The 27,939-nt window shown below is 48.8% G+C and overlaps 1 protein-coding gene and 1 long non-coding RNA gene across 7 annotated transcripts; one reads left to right on the forward strand and one right to left on the reverse strand.

Annotated features, from left to right (window-relative positions):
• Nucleotides 1–1,130: 1,130 nt before the first annotated feature.
• Nucleotides 1,131–9,836, reverse strand: LOC120400783 (zinc finger protein 697-like). Of its 5 annotated transcripts, none has more exons than XM_039529799.1 (3): nt 9,732–9,836; nt 3,080–3,246; nt 1,131–2,658 (listed from the first exon to the last, which is right to left on the reverse strand). In XM_039529799.1, exons 2-3 carry the CDS (start codon nt 3,156–3,158, stop codon nt 1,802–1,804), a joined length of 936 nt encoding a protein of 311 aa, XP_039385733.1. In that variant the 5' UTR covers nt 3,159–3,246; nt 9,732–9,836; the 3' UTR covers nt 1,131–1,801. The 5 variants fall into 5 exon arrangements, with proteins under 5 accessions (XP_039385733.1, XP_039385743.1, XP_039385750.1 ...); XM_039529809.1 differs by having other exon boundaries at nt 3,080–3,245; nt 9,662–9,789; XM_039529816.1 differs by lacking the exon at nt 9,732–9,836 and adding an exon at nt 9,402–9,464 and having other exon boundaries at nt 3,080–3,245.
• LOC120400799 lies at nt 9,702–27,939 on the forward strand. Of its 2 annotated transcripts, none has more exons than XR_005596081.1 (3): nt 9,702–9,875; nt 27,353–27,564; nt 27,795–27,939. It is a non-coding gene; the product is annotated as an uncharacterized LOC120400799 (long non-coding RNA). The 2 variants fall into 2 exon arrangements; XR_005596084.1 differs by lacking the exon at nt 9,702–9,875 and adding an exon at nt 14,054–14,168.

Raw genomic sequence — 27,939 nt, forward strand, 5'->3', positions numbered from 1 at the left:
AAATGGTTTTTTTGTGGTGTGGGTTTAATTTTGTGAAATCATTTTAGAAACCAAGTGATGCCCTGTCCACACAATACCAGCAAGAGAGAGACAGCTAAACGTTTTAAAATCAGTCTCCTAACACAGCAGGTCCTGCAGCACAGGCAGGGCTGGAGCAATCTGCAGCTGCTGCTTAGCCCCAGAACAATGTGCTGTTATTTTGGTTGACATAGGAAGCAATGAGGGTCTGATTCTCCACTATCCTACTCCTTGTGTTACTTACACTTGCTCAAAGTGAGTTCAAAGACTAAATGCTACCAAATCAGAATTCTCCACTCACTCACACCAGTGGCAGTGGGTCACACTCATTTTGCATAGGTGCAAATGATTATACAAGTGCAAGGCTGGGGGGAACAAGGCTGAGTGCTTCCCCCTTGTGGTTGCTGTGGTAACTTTGAGTATCGATGAACACCTTCCTATCAAGAATTTGTGCCCAAATAAGGGCTGTTTTTCATGCCATTTGATTTTGCATCCCTCCCTACAATTCTTTTTAGGGACCTTAGAAACCTGCCCTTAGTTTTTAACAAACCTTTTGCAGTTTACCTGACCTGTGGAGGCGCTATTATGGTTGATAATATTGTGGCTGAATACCCTATAAACCGATAGGCAGGGTATTGACTTGAAACGTGGCTACATACAAATGGCACAAGCACAGTCTGCAGGCAGGGGACAAGGCTCCCCTCCTAACATTAGAGTGAACAAACATAATATTTGGACAACATGGTATGGAGCTGTGACCAGGGCAAGCCAGAGGCAAACTGAAGTATGAGGCTCCTGACAGTAAAACTCCAGAACAGCTAAAAGATACATTCAGCCCTGGTTCACTCAACTAACTCCAGGGGTGGACACGGCTCTCAGTGTGTACTAGACAAATCATTTTTGAGGAGTGACCATGAAGGCCCTATCTAGACTGGGAAGATGAGGTGTGCTTAGCAAAGGTGTTTGCTAACACCAGTTAATTCTTCTAGTCTAGACAGGCCCTAATTAGACTGCTTTGTTCCTTTTCAGTGAAGTTGACTATACGCTATACAGGGCCATTCTACCCTAGAAACAGGACAATAGGAGAGAAGATGGGAGAACATAGGGTTGTTGTTGTTTTTTAAAAAAAAAGTTTTATTTCAGGAGGGGGAGACACAACGCAACAGAAAACTAGATATTATAACATGTACCAGAAAACTGGGACATTTTTGCCCAGATTTAACTGAGCTCCTAAAATAGCAGCTACAAATAAATATAATCTAAAATGAGGAAACCATTGCTGGAGACAATGCCAGAGAGAACAAAGGGCACTTTGTCTTCCTCAGTTCAGTAAGTGAGGCATTTCCCAGGACATTGGCTCTAACATCTTATGAGCCAGGTATCTGTCTTGGTGTCCAATTTATCATTTTTGACTTCTTAATAAGACAATGAAATATATATTTCCCCTCTTGTCCCTCTATTTTGCTGTACTCCAAACAATGTTCCTTAGCACCAAATTCCCTCAGCACCCTAATTCCTCCCACCTCCCAGCCCTCTGAATCCCAAATGATCAACTCCCCCAGCTGCCTCTCTCATCTTGTTCCCCCCAATCCGCAAATGATTGATTCCTATCAACATCAAACTCATTCCCAACACTCAGCGCCCCCCATCCATCCTAGAACAATCTACTTGCATTAAGAATGTGCCCCCTCCCTTTGTAGTTCCTTCTCGATGTCATCACACCATATAATAATTTATGCATCAGTTTCTGTGAGCAGGACAGGGGCTCTCATGGCTGTGCTTTCTACTCCATGTGGAGTTTATGGTGTTGGGAAAGGTGACTCTTGTATCGAAAGCTTTTCCCACACTCAGCACATTTATAGGGTTTCTCTCCTGTGTGGATTCTCCGGTGCCTGACGAGGTGTGAGCTCTGGATGAAGCTTTTCCCGCATTCAACACATACGTAGGGTTTTTCACCCGTGTGGGTTCTCTGGTGCTGGGTAAGTGTTGAGAAATCACTGAAGCTCTTCCCACACTGAGCACATTCAAAGGGCTTCTCTCCGGTGTGGATTCTTTGGTGGTTAATAAGGTGAGAGTTCCGGCTGAAGCTTTTCCCACATTCGTTACAGTGGAAGGGTCTCTCTCCTGTGTGGGTTCTCTTGTGAGTGAAAAGGTGAGAGCTCACACTAAAGTTTTCCCCACATTCACTACATATGTAGGGTTTCTCGCCTGTGTGGGTTCTCTGGTGTTTAATTAGGTCTGAGCGCCAACTGAAACTTTTGTTACATTCAGTACACTTATGAGGTTTCTCTCCCGTCTGTGTTATCTCATGCTGTGTAAGGTTCAAGCTCTGACTGAAGCCCTCCCCACATTCAGTATATACATAGGGTCTCTCCCCTATAGGAATTCTCTGGTGGATGATGATACCTTGGAGAGCCTCCAAATCTCTTTCTGGATGAACGGAGTTACCCAGTATCTTACCAGGAAGGTCTCCCTTCTGCGTTTCTGACATGTACTGGCCCTCATAGGCCTCCTCCTCCTCAGGGCTCTGGAAGACATTCTCTTCAAACCCCTCTGATATCGTCCCACACTGTTCCACATTCTCAGGACCATCTTCCTGGGAGTTCTTCTCCTCATGCTCATTCACACTCTCACTGTCTCCTTGAATAAATAGAAGCCAGACATGAGTGTTTGGTAGAAAAGAAATCTAAGAAAGGGAAACTGCAGAGAGTATGAGTCAACTAAATAAAATATAAGACTGGATGTGAGAAGGAAAATCCCAACCCCACGCCACAAAAAAGAAAAGAAAAGAAAAACAGCCATTCCCCAATGAGGAGAGGGCAATTTTTCTTCAAAACCTCAAATGAACATTTAGAGAAAAGTTGAATGGGGGAGGGGGAGAGAGAAAAACAGAACTCTGCCCAGAAGTCAGTCAGGACTGGTGGAAAACCATAAGTGAGGCTTGCCAGAAATAACTGCTGGCTGTAATCCCAATGCAGAGAAGATAAGACAGTATGGCAAGGGTTTTAAATGAAACAAAATGTTGGATTTCCAGCAATTTCTGAATTAACTTATTCCTCACCTGTGGAGGCCCCAAAGAGGATCTCCCTTTCCTCAGAGTCCTGGAGAACTGGAGCACACAGCTCTTCCTCTCGTTCCATCCAGAGATGATGGCAGGCTTAGGGACCCTGCTCATGGCCATTAAAAGGGTCAGTATCATACCTGGTTACATCACCATCAAGTATTTCCTATTAACAACCCCCAAAGGGGCATAACAAGAAAAAAAACAAAAACTCATGAGACTAACTTAAAAATTGTTACGTGTCCCCCATCAAGCATTCCCAAGTACAACTGAACCCTCAGGGGCATTCTAACGAAGTAGGGTATGTCATATTTAATTTTCAGTCTGTCTTCTGATTTTATATTTCAGAACAGGAAGACCACCCTGCTGAATTGTACATGAAACACACACACACACAAGGAAATACCCTCCTCTTCCTCCTGACAGACAGGAGGGGCACTCTCCCCGAGCATCCTCCTATGCTCACCTTAAGAATTCCCTGGGGAACTCTTCCTAATTACCTGCCATATACACCTTGATCTGGGTGCTGGCACCTTTGCCCCTGTCCCGCTCCTCCTAAGGCCCCTATCCCTCACACAGTTTCACAGCAGAGGGCAGGTGGGGCCAGCACAGAGCACCTCTTGTGCCAGTGGAGGGAGGTAAAAATCACTCTCCTCTATCTCTATACATCCCCATTGCTTTCACTTTTCCATCCCACTCTCCCTGGTATTACATTAAACTGCAAGGGAGCTGCTGCTTCTGCCCGGCTGGCTGGCAACTCCCTCACTGCTTACAAAGCAAGGAACAGGGTAGAAGCTCTTCAGGGAGCCAGGGTGCCTCACGGAGGAACCTGCGCTCCAAAGCCACCTGCTTGGTTGCCAACAGAGGCCTCTAGAGGCCATAGTCAGAAATACTGAGCTGAAAGACAGCTGCTAGCAAGTTTGCAAGCGGCTGCTAAGACAAAGTGAAGTTATAAGAGTCACAGAAATTTCACATGAACTGGCCACCCTGAGTGTTTGCTGCAATGCACTTCCCCTCGATATTAAAGTTACCCAACCCTTCTACTGGGAGGAGAGCTACATTAGTAGAGAATATAGCACCGCTAGATTATAAGCTCTCGAAGGCAGAGACTGCCTCTTATTAGTATACAACACCTAGAACAACGGGACCCCAACTTCAATTGTTTTTTTTTAATCAAAAGATTCTACATTAGAGGCTTCAATCACAATCCCATTCATTACTCACAATACATTTGCACATGTTGGCAAGACCTGAACAGTTACATACACATTAGGGGTCAGGAGAACAGGATGAGGGTATTCAAATTTCCAAAGACAGACCAAAAACGTTACTTTTTTATTATAATTTTTTAAATCTTATTTTTGAGGCAGCCTGATTCATGATTTTTGAACTTCTGTAGTTGGCAATACTGCAATATTTTGTTACCCACTCACTTAGCTTTGACAGTAGAAAGCAAGTTTAAAATTGCTTGAGGCCCGAAAGTGCTGCCAAGATAGCAACCAAGCTCCTGGGAAAGGATCAGTCTCTCTCCCTCTTTCCTCCCTTTACCCCCAAGAAAGGTCCCTCTCAGCAGGGAAGCTAGGAAAGGGAAAGAGAGGAGCAGGAGAGCAAGTTATGTCTTTGGGACTACATTTGCAGTTGAAAGCTGCATGGTCATTTTTTGAATATCAGTTAAAAATTCCAGGGCAGGTGGGGAAGAAGATAAAAATTGTTGTCTTCCCCAAATTAATGCCCCCACTAAATATTACTATTTGCAGTTGGGTTTCAGCTAGTTTACCACCTAGGGTCAGTTCAATCCAAATGTGGCTTTACAGTGTACCCAACCAGAATTTAGTAAAATTACAACCTTAGCAATTCAGGAGCCTGTCTACAAAATCCACCCAGGCAAGAAGAGTTCCAGTACTTGCTATATATGACCTGGACTCCCCATCTAATCTATTTACTGACAACTGAGAAAGGAAGCTACTGGTATCAATGAAAATCTACGACCAGTAGGATTAAGTCCAATAAGAAAGGTTTTTTCCCCGTTATATCAAGACCAAAGAGCCAGATTCGAAAAGGTATGCAGGTGCCTAAATTGCCTCTTTAGGCACCTAAGTCCAACATTTGGTGTCACTGACATTCTCAAAATCGCCACTCGGATGCCACCTAACTCTGTAGGTGTCTAAGTTTCTACCTCTAAGCATACACAAAGCAAACGAAGTAAGTCCTGACACTGCCCCATAGCAAACAAGATACTCGGTGCCCTCACTCACACCTTAGCCTCAGTGGGATTCTCAAAATAAGCATTCCCTACATCTCACCAGCGGGGGCCCAATCTTCAGAATATGCCTGTAGGATCAGCCTTACACAAAAGACAGCTGAGAATGAGCAGGTCAGGAATTTTTCGGTCTCAAAGGTGCAGATAAAAACAGTTAACTATTCATTGGAGCAGGGATCTGATCCCAACTTTCCTGCATCCTAGGTGAGTACCCTAACCACTGGGCAGTGGAGTTGCTTTCGCCCTGTCCTCATTAATATTTATTTCTACAAAATGGAACAGCTCCAATAAAATAGATTGAGAGAGATCCACCTCAGAATACCTGATAGCCTGGTGGTTAGGGCACTCACCTAAGACATAAGAGACCTGGGTTTAAGTCCCCTAATAGGTGGGAGTGTCAGCGTGTGTGTCTTGCTCTCTGGATATTAGAGAAAGGAATGACCTGTTTTAGGAGCCTAATTGTGGTGGAGGGTTCGTGGCTGAGAATCCTAAACAAAGAGAGGTGCCTCTCTCCAGCCCATCAGCCATGTGACTAAGGCCCAAATCAACAGAACTTTGACACCTTTGAGGATCTAGGCATTTCACTCCTGTTCAGTTTGCTGGTATCTGAGAATCCTCTTCTCAGGTGCCGAACTCTCCCCATGCATGGTATAGGGAGCTTGCTGCCTAACTCGGGGCCGAGAATTCCATGAGGCAGCAGAGCATCTGAGTTAGGCATTGCAACATCTAAGTACCTCTGTGAACCTAGCCCCAAAATATGGTCAAACTGTCAAGGAGGCAGAAAAGATTGGAGTGTTCAATAAATATTTTTTCTGTTCCGTATTTGGAAAGAACCTGAATGACACACTTGTAGCTTACACTGATAATGAAACACTTTCTATTCCAACAGTAACCAATGATGGACATTCAACACCATCTCCTAACATTAAATATTTAAAAATCTGCAAGACCAGATAATTTGCACCCAAGAGTTTTAAAAACGTTGGCCAAGGAGCTCCTTGACTTTTACTACATTTTGGAATATTGAATATGTACGTTGCCAAACAAACAAAATATTGATTTTTTGCAGGGATTCCAAGTTTAGTTGACAAAGATAACTGTTTTGACATAACATACTTAGATCTCTGGCAGGCATTTGACTTACTACTGCACAAGTCTGATTAAAAAGTCAGCATTTTACACAATGTAACATTAAACAGATTAAAACTGGCTGATAGGTCTCAAAAAGCAAGTGCTAACTCTCTCACACTTGAAGCCTTTAAATCAACACTGTAACCCTTTCTAAAAGACATGCTGTAGCTCAGCCAGAAGTTACAGGCTTGATGCAGGAATTAGATGAAATTGTATGATCCGTGTAATGCAGGGAACCAGATGAGACAATGGTCCTTTGGGCCTTAAAAATCTATTAATCTATCTATTAAATATTTATAACAGGTTCATCACCAAGGTATCTGGGTACTAATAATAATTTCAGTCAGTGGAGAGGTTAATTATAGCAGATCCATATAACTAAATAAAACATAGGACTCCATTTCTAATACCAACCACTGTATATAAATATTCGAGAGCCAGTCTAAGGAAAGGGAAATAGATGGAAACCAAAAATAGAGAAGACAAAAATATACTGTCTCCCTCCTGGCCCCGCAGCATAATTGCCATGTAATCTACCAGTCTGGGCCAGCCAGGCAGTACAATGGGCACTAAACTGAGGCAAGCAGAAGGTCCCCATGGTTTGGTCTGGCAAATGGAGAGAACAAGCTGTAAGCCATTTAAACAGGACGGAAGAATCTGCTATATATCGGGGGGGGGGGGGGCAGGCAGGTGGGGGGTGTTGGATTTTAAGGGTGAAAATAGGAGGAAAGATTCAGGCCACCAAACACTCGCACAAGGAAGGAGAATGTGGTTCTCCTCTCATCAATATGTTCAAAAGGGTGACTGACAGAGACATGGGGAAGAGAAAGAGCTTGGGCCTTTAAATAGAGGGACTAGACTCTCCTCTGCCTTGTCTCTACATCAGTGCAAAGCGGGGGCGGGGGGGTGTAAAATGGTACCATTGTGATTTGGTAGCATTTTACAGCGACTTTGCACAAATGTACATAACTACACAAGGTTTGAGGCAGTAGAGAATCAGACCTGGGTTGATCAGCTCTTTCGCTGCATCTGGAGGCGCTGGGGGGGAGAGGAGGGAGGTCGCAGCACGCTCAGAAGAGGGGGTGGAACAGGAGTGAGGCCTTGGGGGAAGGAGTGGAGTGGGGGCGGGGCCTGGGCAGAGCCAGGGGGAGCACCACCCTGCAGATAGAAACTTGGCACCTATTTCGTGGGCCCCGTACCTCCCTAGGGACGGCCCTGGTGACAGGGTCATACAGCAGGAGAATGACTGAGAAGGGCATGGAGACCAGAGCTCTCCCTTGTCAACCTATACAAGGAGTCGCATATTAACAGTAGGCACTGAGAGGGAGGGGGAGGTGCTGATATGCAGGGTCTGCTGGTGGGCAGGAGGCACTGGGGGAGGTTGGCAGGAGAGAGGGGGATGGCTCTGCCGGTCACTTTGGCTCCTTTGCCTATGTCAGGGTGGCCAACCTGTGGCTCCAGAGCCACATGCAGCTCTTCAGAAGTTAATATGCGACTCCTTGTATAGGCACCCTCTCTAGGGCTGAAGCTACAGGCACCAACTTTCCAGTGTGTCGGGGGGGGAGGGAGGGTGCTCACTGCTCAATTCCTGGCTCTGCCACAGGCCCTACCCCCACTCCACCCCTTCCTGTCCCCTCCCCTGAGCCTACCATACCCTTGCTCCTCCCCGTTCGCCCCCAGAGCCTCCTGCACACCATGAAACAGCTCATCGGGAGGTGCGGGGAGGTGCTGATCATCGGGGCTGCCGGTGGGCAGGAGACACTGCAGGGGGGAGCTGATGGGGGGCTGCTGATGTATTACTGTGGCTTGTTGGCAATGTACATTGGTAAATTCTGGCTCCTTCTCAGGCTCAGGTTGGCCACCCCGGCCTATGTCTTGTCGTTTTAGATCAGAAGGCCTGGGGTAGCGACTGTCTCTCAGGGACACTCGCTGGGGAGGGCTCTAAGTTACTCCAGAGAAATCTTTCCCTTGAGGCTCTTGCCCCCCTGCTCAGGGTCTAGCTGATCACCATATCCGAGGTGAGGAAAGAATGTTCCTGCGGGTCAGATTGGCAGAGACCTTGTGGGGGGTTTCGCCTTTTTCTGACGCATGGGGCCCAGATCACTTGCAGGTTTAAATTAGTGTAAATGCTGAATTCTCAGAACTTGAAGTTTTTTAATTGTGATTTAAGGACTTTGGTAACTCAGCCAGACGTTGGGGGGTTTATTGCAGGGTTGCAGATGAGGACGTTCTGTGGCCTCAGTGTAAGGTGACCAGACAGCAAATGTGAAAAATCATGACAGGAGATGGGGGTTAATAGGATCCTAGATAAGAAAAAGACCCAAAATCAGGACTGTCCCTATACAATCGGGACATCTGGTCACCCTACCTCCGTGTGCAGGAGGTCAGACTACAGACCGGGGGATGACAGTCCCTGACACCCTTCTGCCCTCAGAGTCTGTAAGTCCTATTATGTGTGGGACCAAGGGCCCCGCTCGGCGCCCCGGGCCTAGCGGGAGGCAGGGGCGGCTGCAGGACGGGCTGCAATAGCCATACGGGGCTCGCTCGCTCGCCCAGGCCGCCCCCGCTGTGCCACACCTCCCCGGCTCCTGCCCGGCGGCGGCGGCTCCCTGTGCCCGGGACACGCCCCTCGGCCGGCGGCGCTGCTGCGCCCTGTCCGCGGCTCTCCCAGCCCCGGCGCCCGGCCGGGCCGAGTCCTGCCTCGCCCGCGCCGCCCGCGCCGCTCACCCCGGGCCGGGCGGCTCCATCGCGGCGCGGCGCAGACGCCACGGACACGTCACGCTCCCGCCGCCCTCGCTCGGGGGCCGCGGCTGCTGCTCCCCGCAGGCCGGGGAGGGCCCTGCGGGCAGCCCGCGCGCCTCTGCCCCGCGGCCCCTTGCAGGCGGGGCGAGCCCGCCCCCCCACGCGCGCGTGCGGCCGCCCCGCCCCGACCTGCCGGGCTCGCGCGCCGCGCCGTCTCCCCGCGCGCGGCCGGACCAAGGGCCGTGGCCCGCGCCGCCCCGACGACTGTCCCGCGCTCGGCCAGCGGCGCCCCACCCCTCTCCTCCCGCGCGCCCCGCAGCCACGTCGGCTGCGGCTGTCAGTCCCCGCGGCCCGGCGGGCCGGGCCGGTGTGTGCCGTGCGGGGGTGCCCCGCGCCGGCCCCGGAGCCCCCCTCCCGCTCCTCCCCCCCCAGCGCCGGCCCGCACAAACCTGCCCCGGTGGCGCCCCGCGCGGGGAGGCCTGGCGGGGCCGCTGGCGGCTCGCGGAGTCTCCACTCAGCAATGTGCTTTGCAGCAAACAGGGGCTGCCCACGTTGCGGGGTTTCCTTCAGGCCGGGGTTAGAAACCCGAGAGGCCCCCGTGCTCCAGCTGCCGCTCGGCGGAGCGGAGGGTAGGAGCCCATAGAAACATCTGGCGCGGATAAGGTTAAGTACGTGGGGGAGCTTTGGCAGAATCAGGGCCGTGGGACGAAAATAGCAGCTAGTCAAAAAACCCAAACCCCAACTGTTAGAAACGTACAGCCCGGCCCTGGCCACAAATGTTTTAAAAACCAGCGTTAAGAAAACCAGCAAGGGGTTAAGGGCAGCCAAGGCAATTAGGTGGGGGATAAAATGATAATACAGTCGGCAAAGACTGTGAACAACAACCAACAAATAGAGCTAGTCGCTCTCTGTGAAATTTGCCTCTCTGCAGATGGCCACTGTGAGAGTTACTCATTTCACCCAGGATGGAAAATCAAATAAAGGGGAAAGTAGGCATGGGCTCAAATACCTTAATGTTTTAAAAACATTGTGCCTTCCCCCTCCTATTTTCCTGTAAATCGTTTAGTGGGGCCTTCATCCTGCAAACACTGATATAAGTAACAAACTTTACATAGGTATGGAGCTGTATTGAACTTAATAGGCTGGTTCTGGTTACCACTTAGGTTGCACTGGGGGCTGGCAGGACAAACAGGCAGGGGTGGGGAGTCTGAGCATCGCTGGCATGCAGCACAGCTTATCTCTGCTGTGGTCTATGAGGGTCCCAGCACGGAAGGTCAGTTTGGATGTGTGGTCATAGATCTGTGCATATACAGATCCAGTGGCCTCAGTACCCTGAGCAATCAGTATATAAATAATTCTAGAGTCATTGGAGCAGGGGGACTGGACCCAGAGTCTCCCAGGTGGATGCTCTAACAGCCAGTCTATAGTCATTCCTATTGTCTCAGTCTTGCACTCTATGTCTCTGTGGCCCAATGAGTATTTCAGTATATATAAAGTCTCTGAAAAATCAGGCCCTAGACAACTTAAAAGTGGGTACCCAAAATTAGTGGACACTTGACCGTTTAAGGCCTAATTTCTCTGGCCTCCATTAATTATCTGTAAAATGGAGCTAGTAATACCATATTGTCTCACAAGGATCTTGTAAAAATAAATTCATTAATATTTGTGAGGTACTGAGATACTACAGTGATGAGTATCCTAGAAAAGCCCATAAAGAAATTGATAAGTGTGTATTCAGTGCAGGGTTTAAATGATATGCAATAAATAAGATATGAGGCAACACTGAATTCTGAAGATAAGATGCTTCTGATTAGCTTCCCATTCAGTGAGCATAATCCATCCTGTTCACTGAATGAGGCAGGGGTCCTGGGGAAAAATAGTATATGCCATCCCCAAGTGAAGAGGGAGATCATCATACCTGAACCATCAGATTGTACACCTAGGCAGAAAAATAAGTGAGGCAGGACAAAAGTCCCCCTCATAGCAGTACTGGCCAAGCCCAAAGGCTTGGAAGACCAAGACATTTGGAAGCCAGCCCAGCAAGAAGAGATGCAGCAGGGCAAGAACTGAACTGCAGGGCCAGTCACCTAACACTTTCTCCACAATGGATTAAGAGCCAGCTGCAAGGCAGGAGAATGTCCATAGTGGGTCAGACAACTGATCCCGCTAGCCACGTATCCTGTCTCCTGGCAGTGGCCAATGCCAGATGCTTCAGACAGAATGAACAGAACAGAGTAATTGAGAGTGATCCTGCCCTTGTTGTCCAGCCCCAGATTCTGGCATGTGGAGGTTTAGGGACACCCAGAGCAGGGGATTGTGTCCCTGACCATCTTGGCTAATAGCCATTGATGGACCTATCCTTCAGAAACTTACTTGGCCTTCACAACATCCCCCAACAATGAGTTCCACAGGTTGATTGCACTATGTGAAGTACTTCTTTTATCTGTTCTCAACGAGCTGCTTATAAATTTAATTGAGTGACTTTTGTGTTATTTGATGGGGTAAATAACACTTCCCTATTCACTTTCTTGATACCATTCATAATTTTACAGACCTCTATCATATGCCTCCTCAGTCATCTCTTTTCTAAGCTGAACAGTCTCAGTCTTTTTAATCTCTCCCCATATGGAAGCTGTTCCAAGCCCCCAATCATTTTTGTTACCCTTCTCGGTACCTTTTCTAATCCCAGTATATTGTTTTTGAGATGTGTGTGTGGTGGGGGGGGACACACCAAAACTGCACGCAATATTCAAGGTGTAGTCATACCATGGATTTATATAGCGGCATTATATTTTCTATCTTACTATCGCCCTTTCCTAATGGTTCCTAACCATTAGCTTTTTTGTCTACTGTTGCACATTGAGCAGACGTTTTAAGGGGAACTATCCATGATGACTCCAAGATCTCGTTCTTGAGTGTTAACAGTTCATTTGGATCCCATCACTTTGTGCGTATAGGAGGAATTATTTTTTCCAATGTGCATTACGCAGGGGCGGCTCTAGAAATCCTGCTGCCCCAAGCAGCGCGGTGCGCTGCGCCGCCCTTCCCCGGTCCTGCGGCGGGTCCCCTCTTCCCGCGGCTCCGGTTGAGCTCCCGCTGCGGCAGGTCGACCGGAGCTCGGGACTAGTGTCGTGGTCCCGCGGCTCCGGTTGACCTGCCGCAGTCATGCCTGCGGGAGGTCCGGCCGAGCCGCGGGACGAGCGCCCCCTCCGCAGTCATGCCTGCGGCAGGTCCAGTCGTCCCGGGCTCCGGTCGGCCTGCCACAGCCATGACTGCGGCAGGTCCGCCGGCCCAGCCTCCCGCCCTCTCCGGCGGCAGGGGACGCCCCCTAGATTTTGCCGCCCTAGGCACCAGCTTGTTTTGCTGGTGCCTAGAGCCGCCCCTGGCATTACGTAGCACTTAACATTTGATTTCATCAGCCATTTTGTCACTGAATCGCCCAGTTCGTAACTCTTCACAGTCAGCCCTGGATTTAACTATTTTGAGTAATTTTGTATTGCCTGCAATTTTTGCACCTCACTAGTCCCCCATTTTTCCAGATCATTTATGAATATGTTGAACAGCACAGGCCCCAGTACAGATCCTTGGAAGACTCTGCTATTTACTTCTCTCCATTGTGAAAATTGACAATTTATGGCTCCCCTTTGTTTCCCATCTTTTAAGGAGTTCATTAGATGACCTTCCCTTTTATCCCATTGCTACTTCTACAGTACTTTGTTTAAGAGCCTTTGGTGAGGGATCTTGTCAAAGGTTTTCTGGAAAGTCCAAGTACACTATATCCACTGGATCCCCCTTGTTCACATGTTTGATGATTCCCTCAAAGAGTTCTAATAGATTGGGGAGGCATGATTTCCGTTTACAAGAACCGTGTTGACGCCTCCCCAATATATCCTGTTTATATATCTGATAATTCTGTTAATTCTGTTGTTTACTATAGTTTCAACCAATTTGCCTGGTACTGAAGTTAGGCTTAGTGGCCTGTGATTGTCAGGATCGCCTCTGGAGCCTTTAAAAAAAATCTGCTACTGGTAAAACATAATCCAGTACAGCCTACTGCAAGTTGGATGCTCTTTGACTAAATCATGTGTTACATTAATCAACCTCTTTAACAGATGGCTGTAAGGTAGCTAAAGTGATAGGTTACATACAGTACTACAGTGAGTAGTTCTGCAATTTCATATTTGAGTTCTGAAGGAAACATCTGATCCAGCTGTCTTACTACAGTTAAATTTGTTCCAAAACCTCCTTTACTGACCCCTCCGTCTGGGGCAGTTCCTCAGATTTTTCACCTAAAAATAAAAGGTTTGTTTGTGGGTATCTCCAGCATATCCTCTGCATTGAAAATCCATGCAAAGAATGAATTTAGCTTCTCCAAAATAGCCTTGTCTTCCCTGAGTGCGCCTTCATTACTTTGATTGTCCAGGGGGGCCACTGACTGTTTGTCAGGCCTCCAGCTTTTGACATTCTAAAAAAAATTGCTATTAGCTCTGTTTTCCTCGCTACTATTTGACTTCCAAATTTTAAAGGAGGCCTTTTTGCTTCTAACCACCTCTTTCACTGAGCTGTTTAGCCATCGTGGCATTTTATTTATCCTCTTAATTTTTTTTAACTTGTCATATATATTTAGTTTGCACCTCTATTATGGCAGCAGTGCAAGGTGGAATTTCTCCTTTATGGATATTATTTTTCATTCCACTGGGTATCTGGCATACGTCCCACCAGTCAATAGTGGCATTCCCGGTTTAGTGGCTGAGGACCCAACTCGCAGCAGGTTGCACTGGATTATGTGGTACCCGTAGCAGGCCAAACATGCCCAACCTGACAATATGTGATTATCTACAGATCTAGAACAATCTGTGATTGCCAGTTTCCAGAGGGCGAGAGCAGCGCATTTATGGACTGATACCATCTCCCTTTTCTTTGACCTTCTTTGAATCTGGATCTCCCACATCCCAGGTGAGTGCCCTAATCATTGGTCAACTGGGTGTTCTGTACACACATGCACACTCACCCTCTGCTGTCTTATGTATGAGGCCTGATCTGATAGGTATGTTAGAATCATAGAATATCAGGATGGGAAGGGACCTCAGAAGGTCATCTAGTCCAACCCCCTGCTCAAAGCAGGACCAATCCCCAGACAGATTTTTACCCCAGTTCCCTAAGTGGCCCCCTCAAGGATTGAATTCACAACCCTGGGTTTAGCAGGCCAATGCTCAAACCACATGTTCTGAGAATACCTACCAGATCAAACCCCACAGGGGAGCCAAGAGGGGGATCACCTCAACTGGATCTTAGGCATGAATTAGGGCTCAGAATTGCTTGCTAGCTGTGGGGCAGCATCAGGACTTTAGGTGACTTTGTGTATGTCTACTAATGGAAATGTAGGCACCTACAGGGTTAAGCAGCACTGAGTAGTGGCTTGGAGGATATCAGGGCATCCAAACAGAGACTTACAATCCTAAAGAGGCAGTTATGCCACTAAGTACCTTTGTGAATCTGGCCTGCAGTGCCTCTGGTCAGCCACAATGAAGAATTAAAGCAGTAAAAACTATTTTATTCAGGCCTGCATGTAAAGAGCAGCCAGAGGAAACCATCTGTAGTGTCCAAGTGCCAGTTCCACACAATCCAGAAACTAGACTGCATATCACTGAGTACCATCTTATCGATTATTAACTATTTGCATACACACCGAAATAATACACTCTTATGGCATCCTTGTTTAATGGGCAACTTGTTGCCTCTGAATAATCCTTCACTTAAAAGCAAAGTGATAGTGAGTGCAAGTTTGCTGCCTCTTCTCTTCACACCTTGAGGATAGGTGGGTGTTAATGAGGCCATTTAGTGTAGTTGTCAAATGAGAGTCAATCACCACCTGGGGGTTGCAAGAAGAACCTAGTCTGCAGCAACCACTTGTGCCAGGATGCAATAGTTTGAAAATTCCTTAAGGGGTGCATTTTTCTGGCTAGGCTCTCCCCTGACACAACTCACTTGCACCCCAGTTACATACTCCTTTGACAATGCGTAAAAAGTGCAAGTTCCACTTGTGCCTGTTTTTTAGTGGTACAAAAGCCCAATTTTTTGTTGTAAGCTCTTTGAAGCTTTCACACTGTGTTTCAATGGCCCTCATGTGTTGCTCCCCCCAAGCACCCCCTGCTTCTTAGGGCTTTGTTAGCTGTCTTGACCTGACCTATCCTATGCCAAGGAACACAGGAAATCCACTTTTGAAAAGTTTCATCCTCACAACAGTAGCCTGTGCTTTACAAACCTGCCAAATGTCCCATTTTGCAGAGGTCACCAGAGTTAGCAAGAACCTCAGAAGGCAAGAAACAGCTACTTGTGTACCTACCTACCTTTCTCTGCCCAAAGAGCACCTGTCCCTTACTGTGAGAGACATAGGGGAGAAATGAGAAACAAGACCATAGTGGGGGGAAGTCAGGGCAAATGGGGGGCCCGGTGAGATATGAGAGACAATTGGAAGAAGGCTCAGAGGGACACTGGAGGACAGAAAAAACAGAGACACGATGGAGGGAGACATATGGCTGGTGTGGGAGAGGACGCAGGGAAATGGGAGAAAACAAAGAGGGACTATGGCAGGGCCAGGGCCAGCTTTTGCAATATGCACTTTGATGCAGTGCCCAGGTCTGATTTGTCCATGTAGCTGGGCTTGCACCTAGAGTCTTTGAAAATAGTATGACACAAGTATGTGCACTTGTCCTACAGTGTGCTCATGTGAATTGGCACCCAGGCTGTTTGAGATAGAGGTACTCTGGGCAAGGCTTGTGGGGATAGACAGAGGCTGATATTTGAACGATTGGATCTCCAAATGAAAATATCAGTCTATTTGTCCATCCATTCTGGAAGAGATTTAGAGAAGTGACCACTGGGTGGTGTCAGTGCATAACCTTTGCCTCATTTCAGCATTTTCCCTCAGCAGTTATTAGCCCAGGGGAAAAAATGCAACAGCAGAATATAGGTCAGATCCTGAAAAGCATCCTTCAATAGCAGTCTTTGCTTCAGCAGGAATGAATTTGTTGTCAGGGATTTGGCAGGATTGGTACTTGAGGAACATTCTTGCATTAATTAGAGCTAGGCCTACTGGCTCCATCAGTCTGTAGGTCTGTTTACTACGGGAGTGTCACTTCCATCACTGGATTCCCCTCACCTGCTTTTTAGAGAGTTTTATCCTTAAAGCCTGTTCTACTGTTCTTATTGTTATGTTTCTGTGTTGAGAGTATTTGCGGTTTGATTATGAGTAACACATTTTTGGCTGGACTTGTAGGCAGTCTTGTGAAGTGAAAGGCTGTGGGCATTAGGCAAACAAATCAGAAAGGGAGAGGAACATCACCTTACAACCCCTGGGGGTGAGGACAAGGCGGCAGAGAGGTTTGCACTAAACTGTAAATCTGGAGCTCTCCTACTGACTCCTATCAATATTTCTCTGCCCTTCACAACCGTTATTACAAGGCAATGTCTCATACTGTAACTGCTGGGGAATAGCTATCATTTATCCATTTCACAGATCAAAGAGTTTACACAAGGTCACTTTAGGCAGAACTGGTAATAGACCCAAGGCCTCCGTTAGGGAAGGATTTATTAAAGAGGATATTCTATAGCCTAGTAAAGAGGAGAGGATAGACATTAATAAATTACAGGTAGAAACTGAAGAAAAACAGTCAATCAAAAAACTGTTCAATTACACCCCATGAAGACAGACGACTAAATATTGACAAATTTTATAATCATAGAATCATAGATGATTAGGGTTGGAAGAGACCTCTGGCGGTCATCTAGTCCAACCCCCTGCTCAAAGCAGGACCAACGCCAACTAAATCATCCCAGCCAGGGCTTTGTCAAGCTGGGGCTTTAAAAACCTCTAAGGATGGAGATTCTACCACCTCCCTAGGTAACCCACCCTCCTAGTGAAATAGTGTTTCCTAATATCCAACCTAGACCTCCCCCACTGCAACTTGAGACCATTGCTCCTTGTTCTGTCATCTGCCACCACTGAGAACAGCTGAGCTCCATCCTCTTTGGAACCCCCCTTCAGGTAGTTGAAGGCTGCTATCAAATCCCCCCTCACTCTTCTTTTCTGCAGACTAAATAAGCCCAGTTCTCTCAGCCTCTCATAAGTCATGTGCCCCAGCCCCCTATCATTTTCATTGCTCTCCGCTGGACTCACTCCAGTTTGTCCACATCCTTTCTGTAATGAGAGGGGTGGGGGGTTCAAAACTGGACGCAATACTCCAGATATGGCCTCACCAGTGCCGAATAGAGGGGAATAATCACTCCTCTCGATCTCCTTGCAATGCTGCTACTAATGCAGCCCAATATGCCATTAGCCTTCTTGACAACAAGGGTACACTGTTGTTGACTCATATCCAGCTTCTCATCCACAGTAATCCCGAGGTCCTTTTCTGCAGAACTGCCGCTTAGCCAGTCAGTCTCCAGCCTGTAGCAGTGCATGGGATTCTTCCATCCTAAGTGCAGGACTCTGCACTTGTCCTTGTTGCACCGCATCAGATTTCTTTTGGGCCAATCCTCCAATTTGTCTAGGTCACTCTGGACCCTATCCCTACCCTCTAGTGATCTACCTCTCCCCACAGTTTAGTGTCATCTGCAAACTTGCTGATGGTGCAATCCATCCCATCATCCAGAGCATTAATGATTATAATGCTTGTATACAAACACTAGAAGCCTAAATACTAAGATGGATGAACTTGAGTGCCCCTGGTATTAAATAAGGATATTGACATAATAGGCATCACAAAAATTTGGTGGAATGAGGATAATCTATGGGACACGGTAATTCTAGGTACAATGTATGAAGAAATGACAGAGTGCACTGAGGGGGTGGGAGGTGAGGTAGCACTATATTTTAAAGAAAGCATAGAATTAAATATACACCGCTACCTCGATATAACGTCACCTGATATAACATGAATTTGGATATAACGTGGTAAAGCAGTGCTCCGGGGGGGTGAGGGGGCGGGGCTGCGCACTCTGGTGGATCAAAGCCAGGGCTGGCTCCAGGCACCAGCTTATGAAGCAGGTGCTTGGGGCAGCAATTCCGGAGCGGGGCGGCACTTTAAGGTATTTGGCGGCAATTGGTGGAGGGTCCCTCACTCCCGCTCGGAGTGAAGGACCTCCCGCTGAATTGCCACAGATCGCGATCGCGGCCTTTTTTTTTTTTTTGGCTGCTTGGGGCGGCAAAACTCCTGAAGCCGGCCCTGATCAAAGCAAGTTCAATATAACACGGTTTCACCTATAATGCGGTAAGATATTTTGGCTCCCAAGGACAGCGTTATATCGAGGTAGAAGTGTAGTAAAATTCTTAAATGAATCAAACAGTACCATAGAATCTCTATGAATAGAATATAGCAGTAGGAATATACTACCAGTCACCGGACCAGAATGGTGATAGTGATTGTAAAATGCTCAGGAAGATTAGAGAGACTACAAAACCAGAAAACCCAATAATAATGTGGGATTTCAACTATCCCCATATTGACAGGAAACATGTCACCTCAAGAGATGATGCAGAGATAAAATTTCTAGATCCCATTAAGACAGCTTCTTGGAACAGCTAGTCCTGGAACCCACAAGGGGAGAGGCAATTCTTGATGTAGTCCTAAGTGATGCACAGGATCTGATTCAAGAGGTGAATATAGCTGAACTGCTCAGTAATAACAACCATATATTATCAAATTTAACATTCTTATAGGGGGAAAATACAAAAGAAACCGACCACAGTAGCATTTAACTTCAAAAAGGGAAAATGCACAAAAATGAGGAATCTAGTTAAATGGAAATTAAAAGGAATATTCTTCTTCGAGTGATTGCTCCTATGCATTCCAGTTAGGTGTGCGCGCCGCGCGTGCACGGCTCTTCGGAAGATTTTTACCCTAGCAACACTCGGTGGGTCGGCTGGGCGCCCCCTGGAGTGGCGCCGCTATGGCGCAGGATATATACCCCTGCCGCCCCATCCGCCCCTCAGTTCCTTCTTCCCGCCCGTGACGGCCGTTGGAACAGTGGAGCGCGGCTTAGCTGACCTCCACTTCCCTAGCTACTCGTAGTTTCTCTCATTTAGTATATAGTTCAGATGTTTATAGTTGTAGTTAACTTTATTTGTTTGTAGTATAGTATTTGTTTTCAGGGGTTTGGGGTTTATCCCCTTCCCCTCACCCGGTGCCGGGTCCGATGCCCGGTCCACAGGGTTTTACACTGCTCGGCTGGCCACAAGCCGATGCCAACAAGAGATCCTCTCCTAAGTGCCTCGAGGAATCTCAACAAACAGATAAGTGCCGCATTTGTGAGGCCTTTAATCCGAGAACAAAGGGGAGCGGGACTTTCGTCTCAAGCAGCTCCTGAGGGAGGCAGCTCTTGCTCCTCCGCTCTCGGTGCCGTGCGCTGGTTAGTCTTCAAGGAGCGCTCCCTCGGCACCAGATCGCCGGTACCGCCAAGGCCTCCCGGCACTGGCCCTCGCTGGCTCCGACGTCCACTCGGCATGGTTCCCTCTCCTGGAGGATGAAGAGGCACAATATACTTGCTGCGTCCGAGCCGCCTGCTCCGCAGCCGAGCGCTATGCTCAGTCGGAGCACCCGGCACCGATGTCAGCCGCGGCTCCGACAATATCCACACCATTAACTCTGGCCAGGCAAGAGCCGTCGAGTCCGGTGCTGGATGGCTCCCCGGTACAAACCGTGGTAGAACTCGCTATGAAGCTGCGTCCGAGCCGCCTGCTCCGCAGCCGAGCACTATGCTCAGTCAGATCGCCCGGCACCGATGTCTGCCGCGGCACCGACTATATCCACACCATTAACTCCGGCCAGGCAAGAGCCGTCGAGTCCGGTGCTGGAAAGCTCCCCGGTATGGACCGTGGTCGAGCTCGCTATGAAGCTGCGTCCGAGCCGCCTGCTCTGCAGCCGAGCGCTATGCTTAGTCGGATCGCCCGGCACCGATGTCTGCCGCGGCACTGACAGTATCCACACCGTTAACTCCGGCCAGGCAAGAGCCGTCGAGTCCGGTGCTGGAAAACTCCCCGGTACGAACCGTGGTCGAGCTTGCTTTTAAGCTGCGTCCGAGCCGCCTGCTCCGCGGCCTGAGCGCTCTACTACGTTGTACTGCCCGGCACCGGTACCTGCTGCAGCACCAACAGTATCAGCACCATAGACTCCGGAAATGCAAGAGCCGTCGAGTCCAGCACCTGAACGCTCTCCGGTGCGAGCTGTGGTCGAGCTCACTATTCCCTCCACGCTGGAAACATTTCCACAGCGAGGGAGTTGATGGCAAGGGCAGAGCCTGCGCTGCTTTAACCCCCGACACCGCTGGTGCGGGTTATATTGTCTATCGGCGAGCCTGTCTTGCTCACGCCACCCTGCCTCGGTATCGCAGAGCGGCACCGTTCCCGATCGCAGTCCCGCAGACGTTCTCGGTCCCGTCACCGATCGAGGTCCCGACGCCGCTCGCAGTCTCGGCACCATTCTCTATTTCGGTACCTTTAGTACTCGCGGCACCGGTCAGCGTCCCGTTCGCTGGCCCGGTACACTTGGCACCGATCCCGCTCCCGGCACCGCCCCAGGCACCGAGACTCCCGTAACCACTCCTGAACATCGAGCCTCGTGCTCTCAGTCGACCGCCCGGCACAGCTCCGGTGGCAGGTCCCGTTCTCAGTACCAGTATGTCTCCCGGTACCGATCCCCGGTGCCGCGTCGAGCGACGTCAGTTAGAGAAGGAGACTCTACCAAAGGCTCTTCAGCTCCTTCAGGGCCATCCAGCCACGCATCAGTGTTGCCACGTGCGGACACTTCACATGCGCAGTACTCTGTTTTCCGATGTGCCCTCCAGAGTCTTCCAGGAGACCTATCAGTGGTCCTTCTAGTCACCTTGGGCGTACTACCATGCCAGAGGCATACCGGTGCTCCCATCTCGCTCCGTTCCATCGGAGCTCTGGGTGCCAGAGGCGACAATTAGCCATCCCCCTCCGACCGGTACGGAGCAAGCCCCAGTTCAGCCACCGGGCTCCCAGATCCCACCGGATCAGGAGGTCGTCCAGGAGCGCGAGCCCACACAGGACCCGCTTGTCCCTGGCCTTTCTTCTGCCTCCTCCCCAGATGAGGCGGGGACAGGAACATACTCCTCGGGCCCTCCTCTGATCGGAACGCAAGTGCATGGTATCATCTAGGGGGTACGAGTACCTATAGGTACATCTACCCCCCCCCGCTCCCTTGTCGTCCAGTCCCTCAATGGGATGGAACGCCATGGCCAGCAGGCACCAACCCCTAAAGCCAAGGAGGCTAGGCGAATGGTCTTACTGGGCCATAAGATGTACTCGGCGGGGGCCCTGCCACTTCGTGTAGCAAACTAGCAAGCCCTGCTTAGCTGCTACTATGGGTGGCGGTGGGCAAATTTACAGAGTCGGTTCTTCAGAACTCTTCTCAAGAGTTCGATGCCCTCCTGGAACGAAGGAAGAAGCTGGCTAGAGCTTCCCTCCAGGCCTCGTTGGATGCAGCTGACTCCGCTGCCACGACCCTGGCCTCGGGTGTTGCCACGAGGCGCATTTCATGGCTCCAGTTATCGAGCCTTCCCTCGCAGCTGCTGTACACTATACAGGACTTGCCCTTCAATGGCAAAGGCCTGTTCTCTTAAAAAACGGGCCCTAGGCTGCAAAGCCTGAAGGGCAGCAGGGTCACTTTGCTCTCTTTCTCGGCATGCACACGCCGGTGCTTTAGCGCTGACCTTTCCGTCCCCAGCCTCACCGCTCTTACCCTGCGCCTAGACAAAGACAGGACTTTGCCAGCAGGCATCACTTACGCAGTCGTAGGCGTCAATCAGGCCCCCAAAGGAGCCAAAATTAAGGTCCTTCTAACCACCAATGGGGCAAAAGCCTACCCATCCTCGTCCCTCTTAGGGACCCCTCTCATGAGCAATTCCGCTTGCAACAGGTGCGGACGCTCCTCTTCATCAGAGCTATACAGGAGGTACCTAAGGATGAAACCTAATCCCCTGGGCGAAGGGAGGTCTCAGACCTATCCTAGACCTGCGGGACCTCAACAAGTTCACGATGCAGATAAGTTCCGCATGGTACCCATGGGGACCGTCATCCCATCCTTGGATCCCGGAGACTGTATGCCGCCCTCGATATGAAGGGCGCGAATTTTCACGTCGCCATTTCTCTTCCACACAGAAGGTACCCCCGGTTGGGGGCCTACCGTCGTTTCCAGTATACAGCCCAAGTGTATTCAAAGTGCATGGCGGTAGTCGCCGCCTCTCTTCGCCACCGTCAGATACACGTTCTCCGTATCTAGACAATTGGCTCATTCGAGGGACCTCCCGGCCCAAGTTACCAGTCCTGTGGGCATCGACACGGACCTATTCCTGTGTCTAGGCCTGATGATCAATAGTAAAATCCACTCTGGTTCCCACACAGGGAATAGAATTCATTGGGGCCATCCTGGACTCCAGTCTCACCAGAGCCTGCTTACCTCAGCCTCGGTTTCATGCGATGGTAACAATTGTACAAGGTCTACGGACCTTCCCGACAACTTTGGCTCGCACTTGCCTAGGTTTCCTGAGTCACATGGCTGTCTGCACGTTTGTTTCCAAACATGCCAGGCTTCGCCTCCGTCCACTTCAATCGTGGCTTACCTTGGTGTACCACCCGGGCAGAGATAGCATACTCCTGGTCATCTCGTTCCCCCTGAGCATCCTAGGCTCCCTCGACCGGGAGTCAGCGCCCTCCCTGGTGTATCCAGGCAGGCTGTTCCATTAACCCCTCGGGGTCCCTCATGACAGACACCCCATCTCTTGGCTGGGTGCTCACCTGGGTCAGTTTCGCACTCACGGCCTTCGGTTGGCTCAAGAGCTGGCCTTACACATCAGTGTCCGAGAGCTGAGAGCAGTCTGCCTTATATACCAGGCGTTTCAGCTGGCGGATCGCCTCAGCAGATCCTTCCTGTCTCACAAGTGGTCGTTCCTCCGGACATTATCCATTCCGTTTTTCGGAAGTGGGTCTTTCCCCGCAGAGCCCTCTTCGCTCCCGCGAGAGCGAAAAGAGAGAGAAGTTCTCCTTATTCCAAAGCCTCTCCCCGGGCTCAGTTTTGGAGGGGTTTTCTGATGCCGTGGATGAGCCATCGGCTGTACGATTTCCCACCGTTCCCGCTGGTTCACAGGGTCCTGCTAAAACTCCGCAGGGACGGAGCGCACCTGATCATGATCGCTCCAGCGTAACCCAGGCAGCACTGGTACACCAGGTTGCTACCCCTGTCGGTAGCCAACCCTATTTCCCTACCTCTTTGCCCAGACCCCATAACGCGGGATCACGGCAAGCTTCACCACCCAGACTTGTAATCCCTGCACCTCACAGCATGGCTGCTGCGTGGCTAAACCGATCCGAATTACATTGTTCTGCCTCGGTTCTACAGGATTCTCCTGGGTGGTAGGAAATCTTCCACTCGGTTAACGTATCTGGCAGGGTGGAAGCGTTTCTCCTGCTGCTACGAAACGCACAATGTTTCTCCCGCCGAGGTCCCGATCCATTCCGTCTTGGACTACCTCTGGTCTCTCAAACAGCAGCACCTGGCGCGGTCCTCATTAAGGGCACTCTTGGCAGCCATCTCTCCCTTCCACCCAGCGGAGAGTGGCCGCTCCGTATTCTTACACCTTGTGGTTTCTAGGTTCCTCAAGGGCTTGGAGCGTTATACCCCCCCCCCAGTTGGCCCCCACCAAAACCTGGGTCTTCGACCTGGTTCTAACCAGTTTTATGATTGCCCATTCGAGCCACTGACAACATGCTCGCTGACATACCTGTCCTGGGAGACAGTTTTTCCTTGTAGCCTTTCCATCGGCCAGACGAGTCTCCGAGCTTCAGGCGCTCACGATGGACCCACGGTATACTGTGTCTCTCAAGGACAAGGGCAGTTGTGTCCATGTCCGGCCTTTCTCCCTAAAGGTGGTGTCAGCCTCTCATATCATCCAGGATATCTTCCTTCCGGTCTTCTTTCCGAAGCCTCACTTATAGCAAGGAGAGCAACAATTGCCCTCCCTAGACGTCCGTAGGGCATCCGCAATCTATATCGAGCGGACAAAGCCCTTTCGTAACGCCCCCAAATCTTCGTCGTGCTGGCGTGCCGGACGAGGGGCATGCCTGTCTCCTCCTAGAGGATTTCGTCTTCGATGATGTCGTGCATCCGCACCTCCTGTGTTTTGGCCCATGTTCCATAGAGCCACCTTACTTCACATTTCACCAGGGCTCAGGCTTCTCTGCTGCCTTCCTGGCTCACGTACCCTTTCAGGGGATGTGTCGTGCAACTACCTGGCCCTCGGTCCACACCTTTGCCTCATTGGCCCAAGAGTCCAGAGATGATGCAGCCTTTGGCTCAGCAGTTTTGCATTCTGCAACATCTAACTCCGACCCCACCGCCTACGTAAGGCTTGGGAATCACCTAACTGGAATGCATAGGAGCAATCACTCGAAGAAGAAAAGACGGTTACTCACCGTTGTATCTGTTGTTCTTCGAGATGTGTTGCTCCTATCCATTCCAGACCCGCCCTCCTTCCCCACTGTCGGAGTAGCCGGCAAGAAGGAACTGAGGGGCGGATGGGTCGGCAGGGGTATATTTCCTGCGCCATAGCGGCGCCACTCCAGGGGGCGCCCAGCCAACCCACCGAGTGTTGCTAGGGTAAAAATCTTCCGAAGAGCCGTGCACGCTGGAATGGATAGGAGCAACACATCTCGAAGAACAACAGTTACAACGGTGAGTAACCGTCTTATCACAAGAGTGAAATGCCTGCAAACTGCATGGAAATTTTATAAAAACACCATAATAGAGGCTCCGACTATATGTATACCTCAAATGCAAAAACAAAAAACAAACCACCAACAACAGTAAGAGGGCCAAAAAAGTCACCTTAGCTAAACAACAGAGTAAAAGAGGTGGTCAGAGACAAAAAGACATCCTTTAAGAATTGGAAGTCAAATCCTACTGAGGAAAATAGAAAGGAACATAAACTCTGGTAAGTCAAGTGTAAAACTATAATTAAGCAGGTCAAAACAGAATTTGAAGAGCACCTAGCAAATGAGACAAAAAATGATCAGCAAACATTTTTTAAGTACATCAAAAGCAGAAAGCCTGCCAAACGATCAGTGGGGCCACTGGGCAACTGAGGTACTAAAGGAGCACTCAAGGAAGACAAGGCCATTGTGGAGAAGCTAAATTAATTCTTTGCATCCATCTTCACTGCAGAGGATGTGAGGGAGATTCTCACACCTGAGCCCTTCTTTTTAGGTGACATCCAAGATTGAGCTATCAATAGAGGAGGTTTTGGAACAAATAATAAGAAGTCATCAGGACCAGATGGCATTCACCAAAGAGGCCCAAAGGAACTTAGATAAGAAATTGCAGAACTACTAACTGTGATATTTGACCTAGGGCTTAAATCAGCCTCCATACCAGATGACTGGAGGATAGCTAATGTAACACCAATCTTTTAAAACGCTCGAGAGATGATCCTGGCAATTACATGCTGGAAAGCTTAACTTTAGCACCAGGCAAAAGTGGTTGAAACTATAATGAAGAACAGAGTGATCAGACAAATAGATGAACACAATATGTTGGGGGAAGAGTCAACATGGCTTTTGTAAAGGGAAATCATGCCTCCCTAGTTTATTAGAATTTTTTTGAGGGTGCCAACAAACGTGTACAATGGTGATTCAGGTGATGCAATGTTTTTGGACTCTCAGAAAGCCTTTGACAAGTTCCTCGCCAAAGGCTCTTAAGCAAAGTGGGATATTATGGGATAAAAAGGAAAGTCCTCTTCTGGATCAGTGACTGATTAAAAGATAGGAAACAATGTTAGGAATAAATGGTCAGTTTTCACAGCGGAGGGAAGTAAATTCCAGGGTCCCCCAAAGATTTGTACTGGGACCAGTACTGTTCAACATATTCATAAATTATCTGGAAAAAGGGGTGAACAGCAAGGTGGCAAAGTTTGCAGATGATACAAAATTATTCAAGATAGTTAGGTACAAAGCCAACTGCAAAGAGTTATAAAGGGATCTTACAAGACCAGGTGACTGGGCAAGAAAATGGCACAATGAAACAAAATGAAAGTAGGTGTTGATAAATGCAAAGAACTGCAGTGGAAAAAATAATCCCACCTATACATACAAAATTATGGGCTCTAAATTAGCTGTTACCACACAAAAAAGAGTTTTTGAAGTCATTGTGGATAGTTCCCTGAAAACATCTGCTCAATGTGCAGTGGCAGCCAAAAAAAACTAACAGTATGTTAGGAACCACGAGGGAAGGGATAGATAATAAGACAGAAAATATCATAATGCCACCGTACGACTCCATGTTACTCCCACACCTTGAATACTGTGTGTGGTTCTGGTTGCCCCATCTCAAAAAAGATCGAACTGGAAAAGGTGCAGAGGAGGGCAACGAAAATGATTAGGGGTATGGAACAGCTTCCATATGAAGAAAGAGATTAAAAAGACTGGGACTGTTCATCTTAGACAAGAGATGTGGGGGTGGATATGATAGAGGTCTATAAAATCATGAATGGTGTGGAGAAAGTGAATAGGGAAGTATTATTTACCCCTTCATATAATCAGGTGTCATCCAATGAAATTAATAAGCAGCAGATTTAAAACTAAGATAAGGAAGCACTTCTTCACACAACACACAGTCAACTCGTGGAACTCACTGCTAGTGGGCTTGTGAAAGCCAAAAGCAAAACCGGGTTAAAAAAAGAATGAGATAAATTCCTGGAGGATAGGTCCATCAATGGCTATTAGCGAAGATGATCAGTGATGCAACCCCATGTTCTGGATGTCCTAAACCTCTGACTACCAGAAACTGGGACTGGACAACAGGGGATAGATCAGTCAATAAATTTGCTCTGATGCATTTGGTAAAAGACATTGTTGGAAAACAGGATACAGGGCTAGATGGACCATTGGTCTGACCCAGTATAGCAATTTGCATGTTCTTACGTAATATAATAAGACCTCTAAAAGCAGCTGAGCTTATTCATTCTGTCCAATAGACTTTTGGAAGGTGTATGTCAAATTAGGTGTTTCTTTATCTGCTGGAATACATCTAGACGCTAGTGTTGCTTCCACATTTTCTTTATCTTAGGTTGTAAAGCTCATGCTTTTACATGCGGAGGGCCCCAGTTCACTCCCTGCAGACATCGCAAACAGGAGTGGTGTCACATTTGGCTATGCCATCTGTAACCGCTAAACCACAACCAACTTCTTGCTCCTGGAAGAGAAGCCGAAGCCCAGCACTCCACTGGTGCTCCGCAATGTGTGCGTTGTGGCTCCCTGCATGGGCTGCTACATGTAGAGGTTAGTAAGCTGCTTCCCCTCTCCCCAGTTACTCCTATAGCAGAAGTGGAAGAGGTCTATACTGTGGCTCTGAAAGGGGGAGGGTCAAACCTAGTTAGAGGTGAAAAAAATATCCATACATCTGTAAGAGTTAGTGTAAGGACCCTGGAGTAACTGCGGGAATGATTTGATATTGTAAAACATTGTATTTGGATGTTGTGTTAATATTTGTTTTTCTGTTGCATTTTTAGTGTTTGTATTTGATTAAAAGGCGCTGCCCCCTTTAAGAACAGAATGTGGGAAACAGCATGTGTTGGAGACTGAGTGGTGTGATATGACCTGTGTGTCCACTGTCTGGAAGACCCTGCCTGCCTAAGATCTGAAAAGGTCAGAACT

This window comes from Mauremys reevesii, linkage group 1, assembly GCF_016161935.1.
Source record: "Mauremys reevesii isolate NIE-2019 linkage group 1, ASM1616193v1, whole genome shotgun sequence".
Lineage (NCBI taxonomy): Eukaryota > Metazoa > Chordata > Testudines > Geoemydidae > Mauremys > Mauremys reevesii.